Genomic DNA, 17230 nt, shown 5'->3' on the forward strand with positions numbered 1-17230 from the left:
CTAATGTGAAAGTTGTATCAAGATATATTTAGACCTTTTTAATTATTTAGAAGTATATTTAGAATCTTTCAATTTCTTAGTCGCATGCTAAACCGTTGATAATTATTTCAAGGATCTTATTTCAAACAAAAAATTGCTATTGTTAAATTTAAAACTAAATTCAAAATATTCTACTACACTTTTTAGTTTTTTTCCTAACTTTAGGGGTTATAATTGGAAATAACCGTTTTCAAGGGGCCAATTTGCCCTCGGAGGACAAAGCCAGCTATACTGAAATTGCAATTGTCTCAAGTACCCCTGATTAATATCTGAATTACAAATCACAACCCTTGTTTCAAATTCCCCGAATTTCTTCCTTTCTCATTTATATACTCTCCGCTTTCCCGGCAAAACCCTCCGTTCGGCTTCTTTTGCTGGAGTTTATCTTATCAAGGTTCAGTTTCATCTCATGCAACTTGATGTTTGAATTATCCATTACGATCTTCTGATTATCATTTACACTTCAATAATTTTGTTTTTTTGTCCATTTATTAGTTCTTTAGAATCGATTTAGAATTTTAAAGTCTCATTTCGATGTAGTGCTATTTTCTAGCTCTTCTACTTGGCATTGCCTGAGTGTTTCTATTTCATTTAAAAATTGTGCGTTTTGCGTGCTTGCAGAGTGTGTGTGTGTGTGTGTTGTGTCTGTGTTTATTGGTGCTGTCTGTTATTGCCCAATATGAGGTGAATAATTTCAAAGTTACAATTTTGGGCATTTTAGGCTTTATTTAAAAATAAATAAATAAGGGGGTGTTCAGGCTAGCTCCACACTGAATTTTATGGGCAAGAGTATTAAGATGCAAGACAAGTTGTAATAAAGCACTGGGTGTTGTTGCAGGTTTGGTGGTGGAAATGAAGAAATCACCATTACCACTACAAAGTAATTGTGGACCTCAGAAGCAGGTGATTGGGAAGGAAGCTTTAGTCAAGCTTTTGAGATGGCACTTTGGACATTCCAATTTCAGGGGGAAACAATTGGATGCTATTGAAGCTGTTTTATCAGGTAAGGTTCTTTTCACATTCGCATAGTTGAGCATCTTTTTGCATTGAGTTAGAAAACCATTATTTTTGTGTGATATTATAGTTATAGAATTTCTAGCTTAAGCATTTTCTTGTATGGCATTCGTTTTATACTCCTTGTTTTTTTTTTTTTTAAATTTTGGTTATATTCCTTGTGTTCTTTGTTTTCTCTTATCAACCTTTTTTTCTGCTGGTTAAATATGGTTTTATTATTTGGGATGTAGTGTGGTGTGGTATCTCTCTACTGTGCTAATAATATGTGAAAAATACGTAGGAAGGGATTGCTTTTGCCTTATGCCAACTGGTGGAGGGAAGTCCATGTGCTATCAGATCCCTGCTTTGGCAAAACCAGGAATTGTGCTTGTTGTTAGCCCTTTGATAGGTGCTTTCTATTAAACTTGTTTGGCTTTACCTTATGATGAAAGCACAAGCTATACTATTTTTTTTCGTTCGCTTGCAAATTCTAGTACACCTTATTGACTCCTTTCATCGGTTTGCCATTTGTTCTCAGCTCTCATGGTAAGTATAATATAAGAATTTTGCCTCTGGTTTTATGTTTATCTACTTTCATAGATTTGTCTTCTAATTTTCCCTTTTCTCGCTTAGGAAAATCAAGTGTCAGCCTTGAAAGAAAAAGGGATTCCTGCTGAATTTCTTTCATCAACCCAGACAGTTCAAGTGAAAAACAAGGTAAATAGGGATAAGTTAATACATTTGTAGAGATATTTGAAGTCTAAGCTTCTGAAGCATGGTCAAGTTATTGTGGGAGTGAGATTAGTGGCTGCTAGTTGATTTTGAAAATACTCTTCGAGAAAAATTATGTTCTATCTACAATCTCATGCTAGTTTCATAATAGTCAAAACACAGTTGTTTGTAGTCTGTATGAACCCTTCGGATGCATTAAATGATAATGGAGAAAAGAGAGGTGTAGCTTACAGTTGAGGCTTTATAGTGCGGCTGATTTCATGAATCCTTTGATCAGCATGGTTGACAGGGATCACTTTCTCCCTATCCCATTTGCCTAGATATTTGATCATTTGCCAGCAACTTATATTGAACACATTCTTTTGGGATGTGCTAAGATGATTGGTATTTAATGTCAGGAAGACCAAGGTACACAAAGGATTAGTAATTCAGGTTATGTGCTTAAGTAATACTGTTTTCAATAACGATGTGATGTTCATCCCCTTACAATGACCTGTCAACCATTATTTTTATTTTTATTCTTCAGCAATATACAAGCCAATTACCTTATTAAATTCGTCTGTAGTTAGACAATAATTCCTAAAATGGGACAGGTGGAGTATGAGTCTTGATTGATTATGACCTTAGCTGTGAGCTCTCTTTTCCTTTAGTAAGTTCAGTTATTTGCATGTTCATATCCCTTTATGCTTGAAAAAGCATTCGTAGGGGTGATTTTACGAATACAATTTCTGGGAAATCCTTTAGTATGAGTCACGAGTTGAAGTTTTCTTAAGGGGATGAACTAAAGGAATTAAAAGATATATCATCTGAGAGTTTTCACTTTCCTTTTTTTCCCTACCCTCTATCAAACATAACTAACCTTACTTATGAGAGTGACGGGCCACTTTAGAAGATACAAGGTGGCTTTCTTGTGGTAGTAGTGAACATCTGTCCTCACATCCATCTTAGGAGTAAGCTACTCTGTTACAACCACTTCTGAATCTGTAAATAAAACATTGCTAAAAGATCAATCTTTTTTATCATTGAATATATGTGTTCTGGACGAAATCATTCTAACTTCGGACGAAAGGATCTAACTTCCAAATAGAGGAGCAAAACCAGTTGTCTTACCACTTGGCCTGCCCCATTTAGATTCCATCTGGCACAAATGTGATATTGATAAGTATATGGCCGGTCTTCTGTACTTATTTAGCCCTATTTAACACAAAAGAATTATTATCTATGCCACAGTGAGCTGCTCCACAAAAGCACACAAATATTCAATAACAGTTCTTGGCAAATTCATATGGGCTAGGTCTTCTGTAACCATAATATGAGATTGCTGTTTTTGAGTCTTTGGAGAGGTCATTTAATTTCTTTATCATCCACTTCATACTGTTAAGGATGATTGCTCTATTTTATTGTTGTTGATTCAAAAGTTCCATGTGCATTTCATAAGGTTCACTATAAAGGTGCCCTAGAGGGATCAGTCATCAATGACTTGAAGTGTGCCTATTGCTTTTAAATGTATTTCAGACCATGGAACGAAACGTAAGGGTCCAACACATGTATATAACTGCATTTTTCCCTTGAATCTTAGATATACGAAGACCTGGAATCTGGGAAGCCAGCTGTAAGGTTACTGTATGTGACACCAGAACTAATTGCAACATCCGGATTTATGTCAAAGCTGACAAAGATTCATGCCAGAGGATTGTTGAATCTCATTGCCATTGATGAGGTTTAACTCCATCCCCATTTACTTCTGTCAGAAGTTTCTCTTGCTATTTATCTATTAATATCATTCGTTTAAAAAAATCCAGGCACATTGCATCTCTTCCTGGGGCCATGACTTCAGGTGAATTCCCAATCCACATGTCTCCTTCTATCGTGGTTGTTGGTGGTTGTGGTTAATTTAATACACTCTTTTGTCCTTTCTGGTTCAAATAAGGTTTATTTTGTGGACATGTTATGGGCTTTATTAATGGTTCTCTGAGCTTGTAAATTAGAATAATTTTTCCATGAAAATGGAAGTATGTTCCAACATAGAAGATAGATTTTACTAGCATTTTTCTGGAATATCCAGTGCCACTGTACTTTTTGTGTTAAATGCCTGAGACATCTCACCTCCTTTTTCATCCTCGAATTTTGCATGTACAAGTGCATTGGAAAAAAACACAACAAAGGTCATGCCATTTAGTGCTTTCTTTGATGCTTGCACTCTAGTTCCAAAATGACACTTTCCGATCCAAAGGCACATTGGCCTTACCGTTATAATGTGCATATACTCATTTCAAGTGGGATCTTTAGCTTAATGTTATACACACTATTATCCTTTCTACCTTTAAGCTATAAGTTTCCTATATTGGAGTTGTCATTTGTTTTTAATTCTTCAACTTTTAACTTCTTCTCTTCATTTTCTTTTATTAAGTTTATGCATTTAATCCTTGTGTAAATCTTTTGGTCCCTTGACTTTTTTTCCTCCCATTTAGGCCTAGCTATCGGAAGCTTTCTTCCCTGAGAAGTCACCTATCAAATATACCAGTATTGGCTTTGACTGCAACTGCTGTCCCTAAGTAAGTTTGCTTATGTGCATTTTGCTAGAGAAGTAAGTAATTACGATCTATACGTCAATGGAGATCACTCTCATTGTAACAGGAATTATATGTGATCTTACTTTCCTCTGGCTTTTTCTTTCCCACTGCCAAATATATTTTTAACGATTTTCTAATTAACAGTTCCTTGCTGCTTATTTTGAAATGATCATTGAAGAACCATGATTTGTTCATTTTCTCGGACCTTTTCCTTTCTCTGCAGAGTTCAGAAAGATGTCATAGAATCATTGAATTTGCAAAGCCCTCTAGTCCTGAAATCGTCGTTCAACCGGCCAAATATCTATTATGAAGGTCAGCTCTAAGGATCTCTATTCCTTGATAAAGTGCAAGTGTTTTGATATGTAATTGATGAACAGCCAGTCACCAATCAATTTCTTTAACTGCCAATTCTTAAATCTATGAGGAATCAGCTGGCAACAGTTTATAGTACAACTCATTTGATTTTCTTTTGCTTTTCCTCCTTTAAATTTTGTTATGGCTTTTAAAAACTGAGGGGAAGGGGGATGTAACTATAAGACAATTGCGGAGATTCAAAATGGCCATATATGATTCTGTAGCTTTTGGTTTAAAATCATGGGACCGAATTGTCACGTCCTTAGTCTTTGACTAAGTACACGTGCGGCACTTGACAACTCGTTCGGGATTTTGCACAACTTGCTCACGTTCTTGCTATGTCAAGTCAGCCTTACTACACTAAAGATCGCTAAGGGAATGTTAGAACACAGGAGGATTGCCAAAGGAAGCTTTTGTATTAGAGAGAACTTGATTGTTTTGCTTGGTGAGTTACAAATGAATGCCCCCTATTTATACTAATCATCTAGGGGCTAGTGTGTAAATAATAATTGTTCCACAAGTCCTTCTATATTTACAAATAAGTACACCCTCTAGAATTTTCTACATGACTAGAACATTCCAAGGCTTTCCAAAAGAGTCTTCCTACCAAGTCCATAAATATCTAGAGCTTTCCAAAGGAAATTCTCCATAGTTGTAGAATATTCCACCAAGAGCTAGTCCCTAACTTATGTAACCCTTCCATATGGCAAAAATATATGCCAAGTGGCACCTACATGGCATGATGATGTGGCGGGCCATGACAAAATGCTGTGTAAGTCTAATTTGCTGCATTTGTCCTTTATATGTTGTATGCAGCTGTGTGTATCAGATAAAATATCTATGGTCATTTATATGCTCTAAATTCTGGGTAAATCATGTATCTTATTACCTTTAACTATCAGGTTATGTACCGTATCACTCATCAATCATCACTCTTTTAAGTATCAGGTTATCTACTGTATCAGTCATCACCATACTATACCTCAAACTTTTCTATTGGGGCCTACTTTTAACTATCAGGTTATCTACCGTATCTGTCATCATTTTTGCGATTACATACCTGATCATAATCTCTATTTTGCAGTTCGCTATAAAGACCTTATGGATGATCCATATGATGATGTGTGTAAATTACTAAAATCTTGTGGAAATGTTTGTGCCATTATTTACTGCCTGGAACGTAGTATGTGTGATGATCTTGCGACCCATCTAACCAGCAGCGGCATTTCTTGTGCGGGTAAGGAATGGCTCGATTAAATTCTATGCAATTGTCTTTAATGCGTTTTACTGATGTACATTGCCTTACTACTAGCATATCATGCTGGGTTGAACAGTAAAATGCGGAGCTCTGTCTTGGATGACTGGATTTCTTCAAAGACACAAGTGGTGGTAGCAACTGTAGCTTTTGGGTAAGAGTTCTCTTGCAGAAACAGATAATTCTTTAAGTAGCCTCTAAGCAATGGATTTGAGTCACATGATTCTCTATACTTTCCGTTCATTTTGATACGGGGTATCATGCTTTTATCTGTTTTAATGCTTCTGGATAACAATGGAGCACCTGAGGCACAAACAACTGCTGAGATCTTGATTCCATTGTAGGATGGTATGCATGTAATAGCTCAAAATATCTTGATTCAGTTTTCCAGGATAACTTTTGATAGCAATCTTGACAAGGATTATGTAGAGCTCATATGTTTTTCATTATTATAGGGTATAGATAGAAAGGATGTCAGAGTGGTCTGTCACTTCAATATTCCCAAGTCAGTGGAAGGCTTCTATCAAGAGTCAGGTAGAGCTGGGCGTGATCAGTTGCCTTCCAGAAGTGTACTGTATTATGGAGTGGACGACCGCAGGAAAATGGTTGAATCACCTATCACCAGTTGTTTTTCCTTTTATTTTTCATTCTCAATGTTGCTACCAAATTTGAATAAGTCACATGTATTGCAGGAGTTTATCTTACGCAATACTAAAAGGAATAAGGATGAATCCTCAAGCTTGCAAGATAAATCCTCTAAGAAGTCCCTTGATGACTTCAACCAGGTCCCCCTTTCTTTTGTAAAATCAAATTAATTTTTTGATGAGCTTTTCTTACATTATAACTAACATGATTCTTCTTGCACTGACTTTATATAATCTTGTCTATGAAATATGTTCAGATGGTTGAGTATTGTGAAGGGTCTGGCTGTCGTAGGAAAATGATACTTGAGAGCTTTGGAGAGATGGTATATTCATTCGTTATTATTATTAGTCCTTTTCAAATGGTAACTGCAAGATGTTGTTTTTACTGGCTTATATTATCTCATGTTTGTGTTATCTTTAAAATTAGGTACCTTCTTCCTTATGTAAAAAATCATGTGATGTGTGCAAGCATCCTAATCTAGTAACAAGTTACTTGGAGCAACTTAAAACTGAAACTGCTTTTCGTCAGCGAACTGGATCTTCAAGAATATATATGACCAGGTATCTTGTTTTGCATTCATCTCACTGCTGATACATGGATTACCACTTTAATTGGGATCTGCTGCATTTCCTATCATCTTCACTGAATGCTCATTGCTTCATTATATGCCAAAGATTATTATAAAAAGGAGATATGCTTTTACTTTCTATTGTTCTCTTCCTTTTACAGAATGGTAGCATAAGATGCTTGCCGGAGTCGAATATTCTATTATACCAGTCAATGCTCTTATAAAATAAAAACTAAAATGTGAGTCGATGAACGGATTTTATTAGCAGCTTTTATCAGTTAGAGATAAGTACTTGCACGGATCGTTCCTTCTTTTTGGTACTGAGTGCCACGTCTTTTGTGAGTGTTTAGATGTGGAAGAAGTGTGTGAAATATGAGCAAATTGGACGCTTCCTAGAGCAGTGGTAGAGACAATGACAAGTTGGAGGATGATCAAATTGGATGCTGGGAAAAAGAAGTTACGAAAGGCAGCCCTTGTTTGTCTTTTCTTGTTAGTATGGAGAGAACGGAATAGTTGATAATTTGAAGGAGTGGATAATTCAATATTAAGAGTCAAAATATCTCTTATTTACTTGTATTTTTCTCCTTGAGCTGAGGGTCTATCGGAAACAGCCTCTCTACCTCACAAGGTAGGGGTAAGGTCTGCGTACACACTACCCTCCCCAGACCTCACTTGTGGGATTACACTAGGTATGTTGTTGTTACTTGTATTTTTCCTGTAAAGAGGATTTTCCAGGTTGTATAGATAATTGGCTAGACTTTTGGGTGGCCAACACATACCAGTGTCAAGTCACATTTGTATAGCTACACCAACTTGTTTTGAATCCATGAGAAATATTTGATTTATCATTTATCAGAAACAAGTGGGGAAGATATAAAGATAGCCAGTAATACCTTTCTTTCCATGGACAGCAGCCTAAGAATCCACCCTAACAACTGAAAATTTGAGGACGTCTAGATTAGTTGGTGTTTCATGTCAATAAATGGGGAGAATATTAACCACTAATTGTTTCATACCCCAATTGTGTACAGGTTATGATACATTGTGGAATATGTTGGAACTGAAGGGTGATGTTACCAACCGTTAGAGGAAGAAAAGGAGAGCATGAGACCGAAGTTGGGAGTTCAAATCTGGGTTCAGGAAATTTATAGCAGGATGATAAGGCACCTTAGACTTATTCCAACACTAGCTAGCATGGGATGCTTATTGAAATGGAAATTTATACTTTTGCAAGATAAATCAATAATATGATGAATACGATCTCATGTTACATGGTAGAAGATAAAACTCTGCTTGTTAAAGAGCATTCAGTGGGTGTGTCACTAGATTTTAGTCTATTGTTGTTGCTCAATAGTTCTAGGATATACACTAGCCTCAGATATTGCTATACATACTGGAAACTAGAACATCACCTTTGAGGCCTCGTCTATGGTGTCACCCAAGAGCACCATAAGATACATACAGAACAATATTATCTAATACAGATGAAGGAATATCAAAGAATGTGCCGCACTTAGTAGAGGGGGTTAGAATAACTGTGCACCTGACTAATTTGTTTCTTGTTCTAGTGAACATCGAGTTTGAATTCACCTCAAATTTGCCTTAAATACAAAACACTGCTTCTTCTGTATGAGAATCTGCCTATTTGTCGCTTGCAATATAAAAAATTCTGAACTTCTTATGAAACTGTAGAGCAGTTAGGCATAGTGGGAGTTTTTCTTCTTAAACTACTATATCCTTCTCAGCGGTTCAAGTTTCAATGCCGAAGGACAAATGTCAGAATTCTGGAATCGTGATAATGAAGCTAGTGGGTCAGAAGAAGATATATCTGAATCCGATGGTATGTACTGATTACTGAGGTTATAGGGGCCCATTCACTGAAGCCACTTTGAAGCTTTCATGTCTTGTTTCCCTTCATTGATTTTCAATCTTGGCTAAGTCGGAATTACTTATATTTAGATGCTCTGGATGCTGCAAAGAGTGTCGCTTCATCAAAAACATCTGCAAAACTCAAGTTGCAAGATAAAATTGATATGCTGCAGCGTGCAGAAGAGAATTATTATCAGAACAAAAGCCTTGATAAACAGGTGGCTTTTTAAAGTCTTTTTTTAATAAATACATTTTGGTTGAATTGACAGGGTGTTCTTAGTTTACATGTTGAAGTATTTCTCATTCACTGGGTTGCATAACGATTTCACAATGCACAAAGCCAAGTCATCCTTTTCCAAAGAACTTGGAAAATGCTGCATAGTTTTTGCTTGATTTCCTTTCTGTTTTAAAGCTATATATTTAGATTTTCAGTGATGGAAAGGGAAGTGACAAAGTTCAACTAGTGAAATCCGTTTGTGCCAACTCTGAATTCGGTTAGGTCCATTCACTAACTTATCTACTGCTTGCGTTCAATGTTATAACTGGAGAAAATTATACTAAAAGTGCTTATGGATCACTCTAGCGATGGTGGCTTCTTTGTTTCTGAACTTAGTTTTGATAGGAAGTACTGCTATATTGAAAACAAATGCATTGAAGCAATCTAGAGGTTGGATCCTTCGAGATGCAACTAATGCAAATTTCGCGTAACTAACATTTGTCTGCATAATATGATAACATTTTGTTTTACTAATAATAGGCCAATAAACATGACAAGAATGCCATAGCTGAAACACTCAGGGAAGCAGGCAAGCAGAGATTGTTAAATGCAATAAAGCAAAACCAGCAGCTGGTCAGTGATTCAAGGTATGTGAGTTCTCTGTATTATCCTTCAGAATTTGTAGCTAAAAAGGGTTTCTGCTCAGATAAAACTCTGCTCTCTCATCGACTTTCTTGCTGGTTGCCTATTTGCAGGATTGACGTTGATAAATCTGCAGTTTCCCTTGAAAATGAATGTTATAAGAAGTATGGAAAAAGTGGAAAATCGTTCTATTTATCACTAATGGCAAGTACAGCTCGGTGGCTTTCCACAGCAGGTCCTAAGGAATTAGTGAATAAGCTCAGCAGCTCTACTCCTGAGAATGTAACTTCCACAGCCAACTGCTCTACAGCATTATCAAATCCTTCTATGCCTGTATCACCGATGGTTAACGATGAAAAAGTCCATGACAATGCTGGATCAGAAGATCCAACAAGGCCATCAGTCTCACCCCTACATGGATCTGCGAGTTCAGAGTTACCACCTATCCTGTCTTTCTCTCAGTTTATCAACAGCGGAAAGGCAAAGGGAAACAGCGCATCAGTCTCAAAGAGGGACTCACCAGATACAGGTAAAAAGAACTTAGAGAAGAGGATGAGATCTCAATAGGCTTTTGATTTTTCAGAAATCTGAGCAGATTTTTGGCTGAGCAAATTCCTGTATATTAAAAACAATTTTATTTATATTTTGCTGAACTGTCAGTGGTAGTCATACTTAATTGTAAGTATATTCAGCTATTTAATGGTTAAACTAAAAAAGAGCATTTACAATGTTCAGTAAATTATTCAGACTTGGGATAAAATCGTCATGCTAATGACTAATCGTACTAAAATTCCAATTCTTTCCATTCTCTGCAGTAGTGCACTGTAGATGTTGATGAATTTAGTATGAGTGTTCACATGTTGAATAAAAATTTAAATTCTAAACGAATTTCTCTGAACTTCTTCTTTAAGTATAAGCCACAGAAATCAGAATTTGAGATTAGGCCTTTAGGGAACGATCACATGATCCAGAAATTGGACTGATTTTCATTTTGCACAAATAGTTTTGTTACCCTTGTATTTTAGAAGTCGGCCATCTATTTTTAATATTAAATTAGTGATCTGAAGTTCTGAAATGGCCACTTGGTCCGAAGACATTTAATTTTGAGAAAGTGACTAATTATAACTTCTAAATACAGGGCCACAAAAGTCACCACCTGGTATAATTTAAATAACACCGAGATATTGAGGCTTAAGGTGGCAACGAAGAGATAGCCGCCCCTTATAAGAAATATAATCAGACTGACATCGGTTGCTTAGCCTTACGTCGCTCTTCCAAGTAACTTCAGGAAGGCGCCGCGTAACAGTTGGTATCAGAGCATAGGCTCGACATCGGACGAGGGAACTCATTGCCATCATCATCACCATTTCTGACCATGGTGAATTACGGAGATCGCATCACGACCCTAGAACAGACGGTTGATGCATTACGGCCCATCGTGGATACGTTGCCTGATCTAAAAACCAGCCTAGTGCAAAGGTTGGACGACCTGGACCGCAGAATGCGGAAGATCTCTATAACAATATTGCTATATAATAGTCATTCACTATACAAGCCAAGTTTTTATTAAACCAATTTTTATATTATGTTATAATATATGTTCTCTATAACAACTAAAAAATCTGGAACAAATGAGGCTGTTATAGAGAAGTTTGACTGTATCTGCAAGTATCTAGTCTGAACAACTCTTAAAGGTCGATTTCAAAACAACGTTATCTCAAGATTATAATATTGAGATTGTAATTAGGATAGACAACTTCATCTTCTATGTAGGATAGACAACAATCTCATAGTTTTAGTATAACTTTTGTATACAGTCAAAACCAAATTTGCCCTTCGTATAATTAGTAAAGATTGGAACATAGTGGACCGAGGATCGTCATTATAATATCGAGATATGATGTGAAGCCGGGTTATCGAGCTCGAGATCTAGACCGATCAATACCGAGCTCGAGTCAATATCGAGCTATGATGTGAACAGCAAGGTCGACGCTCTTGCAAACTTAGGTTCATCGGTCGAAGATGACGAACTCAACTCGGGGACTGTCTTACAACTCATAAGATCGGTGATCGAAGAAGGTCAGATAAACTCCACAAGTCTAACCTTGGATTGGAAAAACAAATATATAGAGTACTTCACGAACGGGAAGTTTCCTTCAGATCCAAAGGAATCGAGAGCTTTGCGTATAAAGGCAGCACGGTTCACCTTGTCCGAAGAAGGAACACTGTTTAGAAGGACGTTCGATGGACCATTGACGATATGTTTGGGACCAGGGGATACCGATTACATCCTACGGGAAATTCACGAGGGCACTTGTGGAAACCATTCCGGTACCAATTCGCTGGTCCACAAAACAATCAGAGCAGGATATTATTGGACCGATATGGGCAAGGATGCTAGGGAGTTCATTCGAAAATGCGACAAATGCCAAAGACATGCGCCTATGATTCATCAACCCCGGGAGCTACTCCACTCGGTCCTATCTCCATGGCCTTTCATGAAATGGGAAATGGACATCGTCGGCCCCCTCCCATCGGCCCCAGGTAAAGCTCAGTTTATTTTGTTTATGACTAATTATTTCTCTAAATGGGTTGAATCACATGCTTTCGAGAAAGTCAGAGAAAAAGAAGTGATAGACTTCATTTGGGACCACATCATATGTCAATTCGGAATGCCATCCGAGATTGTATGTGATAATGGAAAACAATTCATCGGCAGCAAAGTAACTAAATTTTTCGAGGATCACAAGATCAAAAGGATCTTATTAACACCGTACCATCCCAGCTGAAATGGACAAGCCAAATCGACCAACAAAACCATCATCCAAAATCTTAAGAAGAGATTGACCGATGCCAAAGGAAAATGGAGAGAAATACTACCCTTGGTCCTATGGGCATATCGCACAACATCGAAATCCAGTACCGGAGCAACGCCATTCTCGTTGGTCTATGGCGCCGAAGCTCTGATCCCGGTTGAGGTCAGAGAACCTAGCATCAGGTTTTGATATGCAACAAAAGAGTCGAATAACGAGACCATGAACACGAGCCTAGAATTATTGGACGAAAGACGAGAGGCCGCTCTCGTCCGATTGGCCGCCCAAAACAGCGGATCGAAAGATACTATAATCGAAGAACCAATCTTCGACATTTTAAATCGGGGACTTGGTACTAAGGAAAGTCACCCTCAACACCCAAGATCCGAATGAAGGGAAACTGGGTCCGAACTGGGAAGGACCATATCAGGTTCTCGAAATCGTCGGAAAAGGATCCTACAAACTCGGCATGATAAACGGCAAACAACTACCGAGCAATTGGAATGTGTCGCACCTAAAACGATACTACTGCTAAGTTACGACCCTCCCATGTTCATTTGTATTTCGAAATTAACCCTTGCAGGTGTTCGACCAGAAACAAGGATGGATTATTCAACTCGAAGCCTTTAGGTCTGAAAGCACGCGTTGCACTCTTTTTCCCTTAGACCGGTTTTGTCCCAAATGGGTTTTTCGGCAAGGTTTTTAATGAGGCAACCATTGATCGTGCTAACTTAGAACAATTCAACAGTATCCGAGGCCTCTTTACAATCAACCTCGAATACTGGGGGGGCATTGCCCTCGAATATATCAAGTTCGATGCAAGAACGTTACTTCATGGCAACATAGTCTCAATAGGAAAAATTTGTAAGGGCCAAATGGTTAAATGAACCATGACCGCATAGTTTGATCGAGCCCTGGCACAAAACATTAACACATGTATAATGACTTATAAAGAGAATCTCTTCTTTACTGATATCTCATATCTCAGAAAGATTCTTCTACTTCATGTTCCCGATCTATTATGTAAACATGCTTAAGGGCCGACCATGGTCGAAGTTTGAATAATTACCCCATAAATCGGGGACTGCCAACCGAAAAATCAACGAGATCGAGCTCCATACAGCCTAAGGGCTACTTTTTCTTTGAGTTCGAGCAAACACTCACTCGACCATTAAGCCTAAGGGCTACTCTTTCTTCGAGTTCGAGCAAACACTCACTTGACCATAAAGCCTAAGGGATACACTAGTTCGAGTTCGAGCGAACACTCACTCGACCATTAAGCCTAAGGGGTACATTAACTCGAGTTCGAGCAAACACTCACTCGACCATAAAGCCTAAGGGCTACACTAGTTCGAGTTCGAGCAAACACTCACTTGACCATTAAGCCTAAGGGCTATATTAACTCGAGTTCGAGCAAACACTCACTCGAACATTAAGCCTAAGGGCTACTCTTTCTTCGAGTTCGAGGCTTCGAGCAAATACTCACTTGACCATAAAGCCTAAGGGCTACACTAGTTCGAGTTCGAGCGAACACTCACTCGACCATTAAGCCTAAGGGCTACATTAACTCGAGTTCAAGCAAATACTCACTCGACCATAAAGCCTAAGGGATACATTAACTCGAGTTTGAGCAAACCCTCACTCTACCACTAAGCCTAAGGCCTACTCTTTCTTCGAGTTAGATCAAACACTCACTCGACCATTAAGCCTAATGGCTACTCTTTCTTTGAGTTCGAATAAATACTCACTCGACCATTAAGCCTAAGGGCTACCCTTTCTTCGAGTTCGAGCAAACACTCACTCGACTATTAAGCCTAAGGGCTACTCTTTCTCCGAGTTCGAGCAAACACTCACTCAACCATAAAGCCTAAGGGCTAAACTAGTTCGAGTTCGAGCGAACACTCACTCGACCATTAATCCTAAGGGCTACATTAACTCGAGTTCGAGCAAACACTCACTCGACCATAAAGCCTAAGGGCTACATTAACTCGAGTTTGAGAAAACCCTCACTTGACCATTAAGCCTAAGGGATACTCTTTCTTCGAGTTCGAGCAAACACTCCCTCTACCATTAAGCCTAAGGGCTACCCTTTCTTCGGGTTCGAGCAAACACTAACTCGATCATTAAGCCTAAGGGCTACTCTCATTTCGAATTCGAGCAAACACTCACTCGACTATTAAGCCTAAAGGCTACTCTTACTTCGAGCCCGAGAAATCATTCTCACTCGACCACAAAGCCCAAGGGCTACATTAATTCAAGTTCGAACTATTACCCCGAACCAGGGACTACGTGTTAAGCTTAAAAAGGCTACTCTGCTTCAAGTTTGAGCAAATCATTTCATTTGACATCTATCTATCAAGCCTAATGGCCACCTCAGTTCGAGTTCGAACATTCACTCGGGGACTACCTATAAGAAACAGTCGAGTGCAGTACTCACTATCGGTCCTTACCATCTCAATCTTGGACCTCCGAATAATTATTCAATGTTAAGGCACTTTTGACCTTTGTACAAGTTAACAAAAGGCCAAAGATTCAGAAGATATGAAAGGAAGAGAGTTTTTATATTCATATCGAAAATCATTTACAAGGGCAGCATGGCCCGATCAAATTTCTTTACAAAAGACCAAAACGGTCTTATAAGAAGCACAAAAACTATTCAAAGAATTTTAGTATTCTCTGAGAGCAGCATCTTCGCCCTCGAGGCCCCCCTTCACTTTCAGATCCACTCGCGCTCCCGGTATCATCATCAACGGGAAAGGCCAACACCCTCGCTTTGGCTTCAAGCTCCTTAGCTTTTTCGATCTCGGCTGTTAGATCGAAGCCACGAGCATGAATCTCTTCGAGAGTCTCCCTTCGAGACTGGCATTTAGCATGCTCGGCAACCTAGTTTGCCCGAGCCTGAGCAGCCTCAGCAACCTCCTTTGCTCGAACTTGAGAAGCTTCGACATCAGATCGATAAACGGCCACCATTGTATCAGCATTGGCCATCGTTTTCTCGACCTCTGTTTTGGCCGCTGCAAGTTCTGTGGCCAATCTCTCTCGATCAGAATTTGCCGAGCTCAATTGAGACTGGAACTCCTCGATTTTCTTGGCTTGCACCAAGGCTTTCTCTTTTAAGCTTCGAAGTTGGGCCTCGGACGAAGCCAGTTGAGTTCGGGCAGTCTCCTTTTCTGAGGCGGGGCGGTCCATGTTCTTCTTCCACTCCTCGGCCTCCGATTTCACTGCGTCCACTTCAGCACGAAGCTTCCTAATCACATCGAACTTTTGCTCGACCTGCGAGACCAAATTATTAGCCATCAATCCCGAGTCAATATCATTAAATTCAAAGATTCTTTGTACCTGCTCGGCCAACTCAGCTTGTTCTTTTCGAGATGCTTCCAGCTCGGCCAGAAGTCCTTTTACTTCTCCTTCTCTCTGCTCACCGAGAAGCTTTAAAGCATCTCTCTCCTCAGTAAGCTTTCAAACTTTGGCCTCGTACCGGCTCAGCTCCCCTCGGGATTGGAAAAATGCCTCGTGATGAAGCACAGAAGCCTACAAAAATAAGAAGGGATTATACAAGGAAAGGAAAACACAAGTATGAAAATTGACAAAGAAAGTATGAACGTACCCGATTCAGGGCCTGTTGGGTTTCGTTAAATAGGCAAGGCGCTCCCACCTCGCTCGAGCTCTTCTTCGGAGCCTCCAAGTCACTCGGGCCGGTGACATCTTATACCCCGATAAAATAACCACGAAAAGGATCTTTCCCTCCATGGGCCCCTTCCCCGTGGCAAATCTCCACAGCTTGAGCGTCACGTATCATCGATTGGGAAAAAGAAGGGAAAGAGGGGGAATCCCCGATCTCTATCGCCCCGAGTAGGTCTTTTGAGGCACCACCTCCGTCTTCGGGAGCCCCAAGCTCAGTTTGTGCACCGGCATTCACCGCCTCTTCGACTCTCTCTTTACCCCGAGGTAAAACATCCTCGATCTCCCTCGGCTCGGGAACTTGGGTTGAAGTCCCCTCCTCGACCTCATCAAACCTGGTCGGAGCAGTATCAACTCCCACCGATATCGAAGTATTCTGAGTATCGGTACTAGTCTGGGCACGGACCAACAACCCGGAATCATTTTCTTCTTCTTCTTCTTCATCTTTTAGACTCAGGACCGACTCCATGGTCAAGGGGATTACGTTCACCATGGGTTTACGAGCCGCTCTCTTTTTGGGTTTTTGGCCCTCGGAGTCCGAGGCCATTTTTCTCTTAATTGCCTTCTCCGATTTTGAGGAAGGCGGTAAAACATCTTCATCACCTGGTGAGGGTCTCATAACCGCATCTTTTCCGAGGCCTACGAAGAAAGAAAAGTAAGTAAAACTTATGCCTGAAAAAATACTTGAACAATAAGCAAATCAGTGAGTCAAGAAGAAGGTTTACCATGAGTACGAGCTTCCCACCGACCCTTTGACAAATCGCGCCATGCGCGCTCGGCATATGTCGACATCGAAACTAGGCTCCTGACCCAGTTCTCGAGATGGGGAACCGCTCCCGGCATCCAAGC

General features: G+C 39.4%; 1 protein-coding gene across 1 annotated transcript; it reads left to right on the forward strand.

Annotated features, from left to right (window-relative positions):
- The first annotated feature begins 333 nt into the window (after window positions 1–333).
- LOC107759901 (ATP-dependent DNA helicase Q-like 3) lies at window positions 334–10620 on the forward strand. Its single transcript, XM_016577906.2, has 20 exons — window positions 334–433; window positions 878–1042; window positions 1334–1441; window positions 1571–1578; window positions 1666–1749; window positions 3344–3484; window positions 3567–3601; window positions 4236–4319; window positions 4561–4649; window positions 5776–5928; window positions 6004–6100; window positions 6291–6294; window positions 6402–6551; window positions 6639–6731; window positions 6848–6913; window positions 7018–7151; window positions 8905–8999; window positions 9119–9246; window positions 9786–9892; window positions 10001–10620. Exons 2-20 carry the CDS (start codon window positions 892–894, stop codon window positions 10452–10454), a joined length of 2181 nt encoding a protein of 726 aa, XP_016433392.1. The 5' UTR covers window positions 334–433; window positions 878–891; the 3' UTR covers window positions 10455–10620.
- Window positions 10621–17230: the final 6610 nt, after the last annotated feature.

This window comes from Nicotiana tabacum, chromosome 2 (genome assembly GCF_000715075.1).
Source record: "Nicotiana tabacum cultivar K326 chromosome 2, ASM71507v2, whole genome shotgun sequence".
NCBI classification, from domain to species: Eukaryota; Viridiplantae; Streptophyta; class Magnoliopsida; order Solanales; family Solanaceae; genus Nicotiana; species Nicotiana tabacum.

Excerpts from the sequence above, each read along its gene's own strand:
- LOC107759901 (XM_016577906.2), top strand. The coding sequence starts at position 892 with ATGAAGAAATCACCATTACCACTACAAAGTAATTGTGGACCTCAGAAG. Across the intron at positions 5,929-6,003 it reads CAGCGGCATTTCTTGTGCGG|CATATCATGCTGGGTTGAAC; the intron begins GTAAGGAATGGC and ends CCTTACTACTAG. Across the intron at positions 6,914-7,017 it reads TTGAGAGCTTTGGAGAGATG|GTACCTTCTTCCTTATGTAA; the intron begins GTATATTCATTC and ends CTTTAAAATTAG.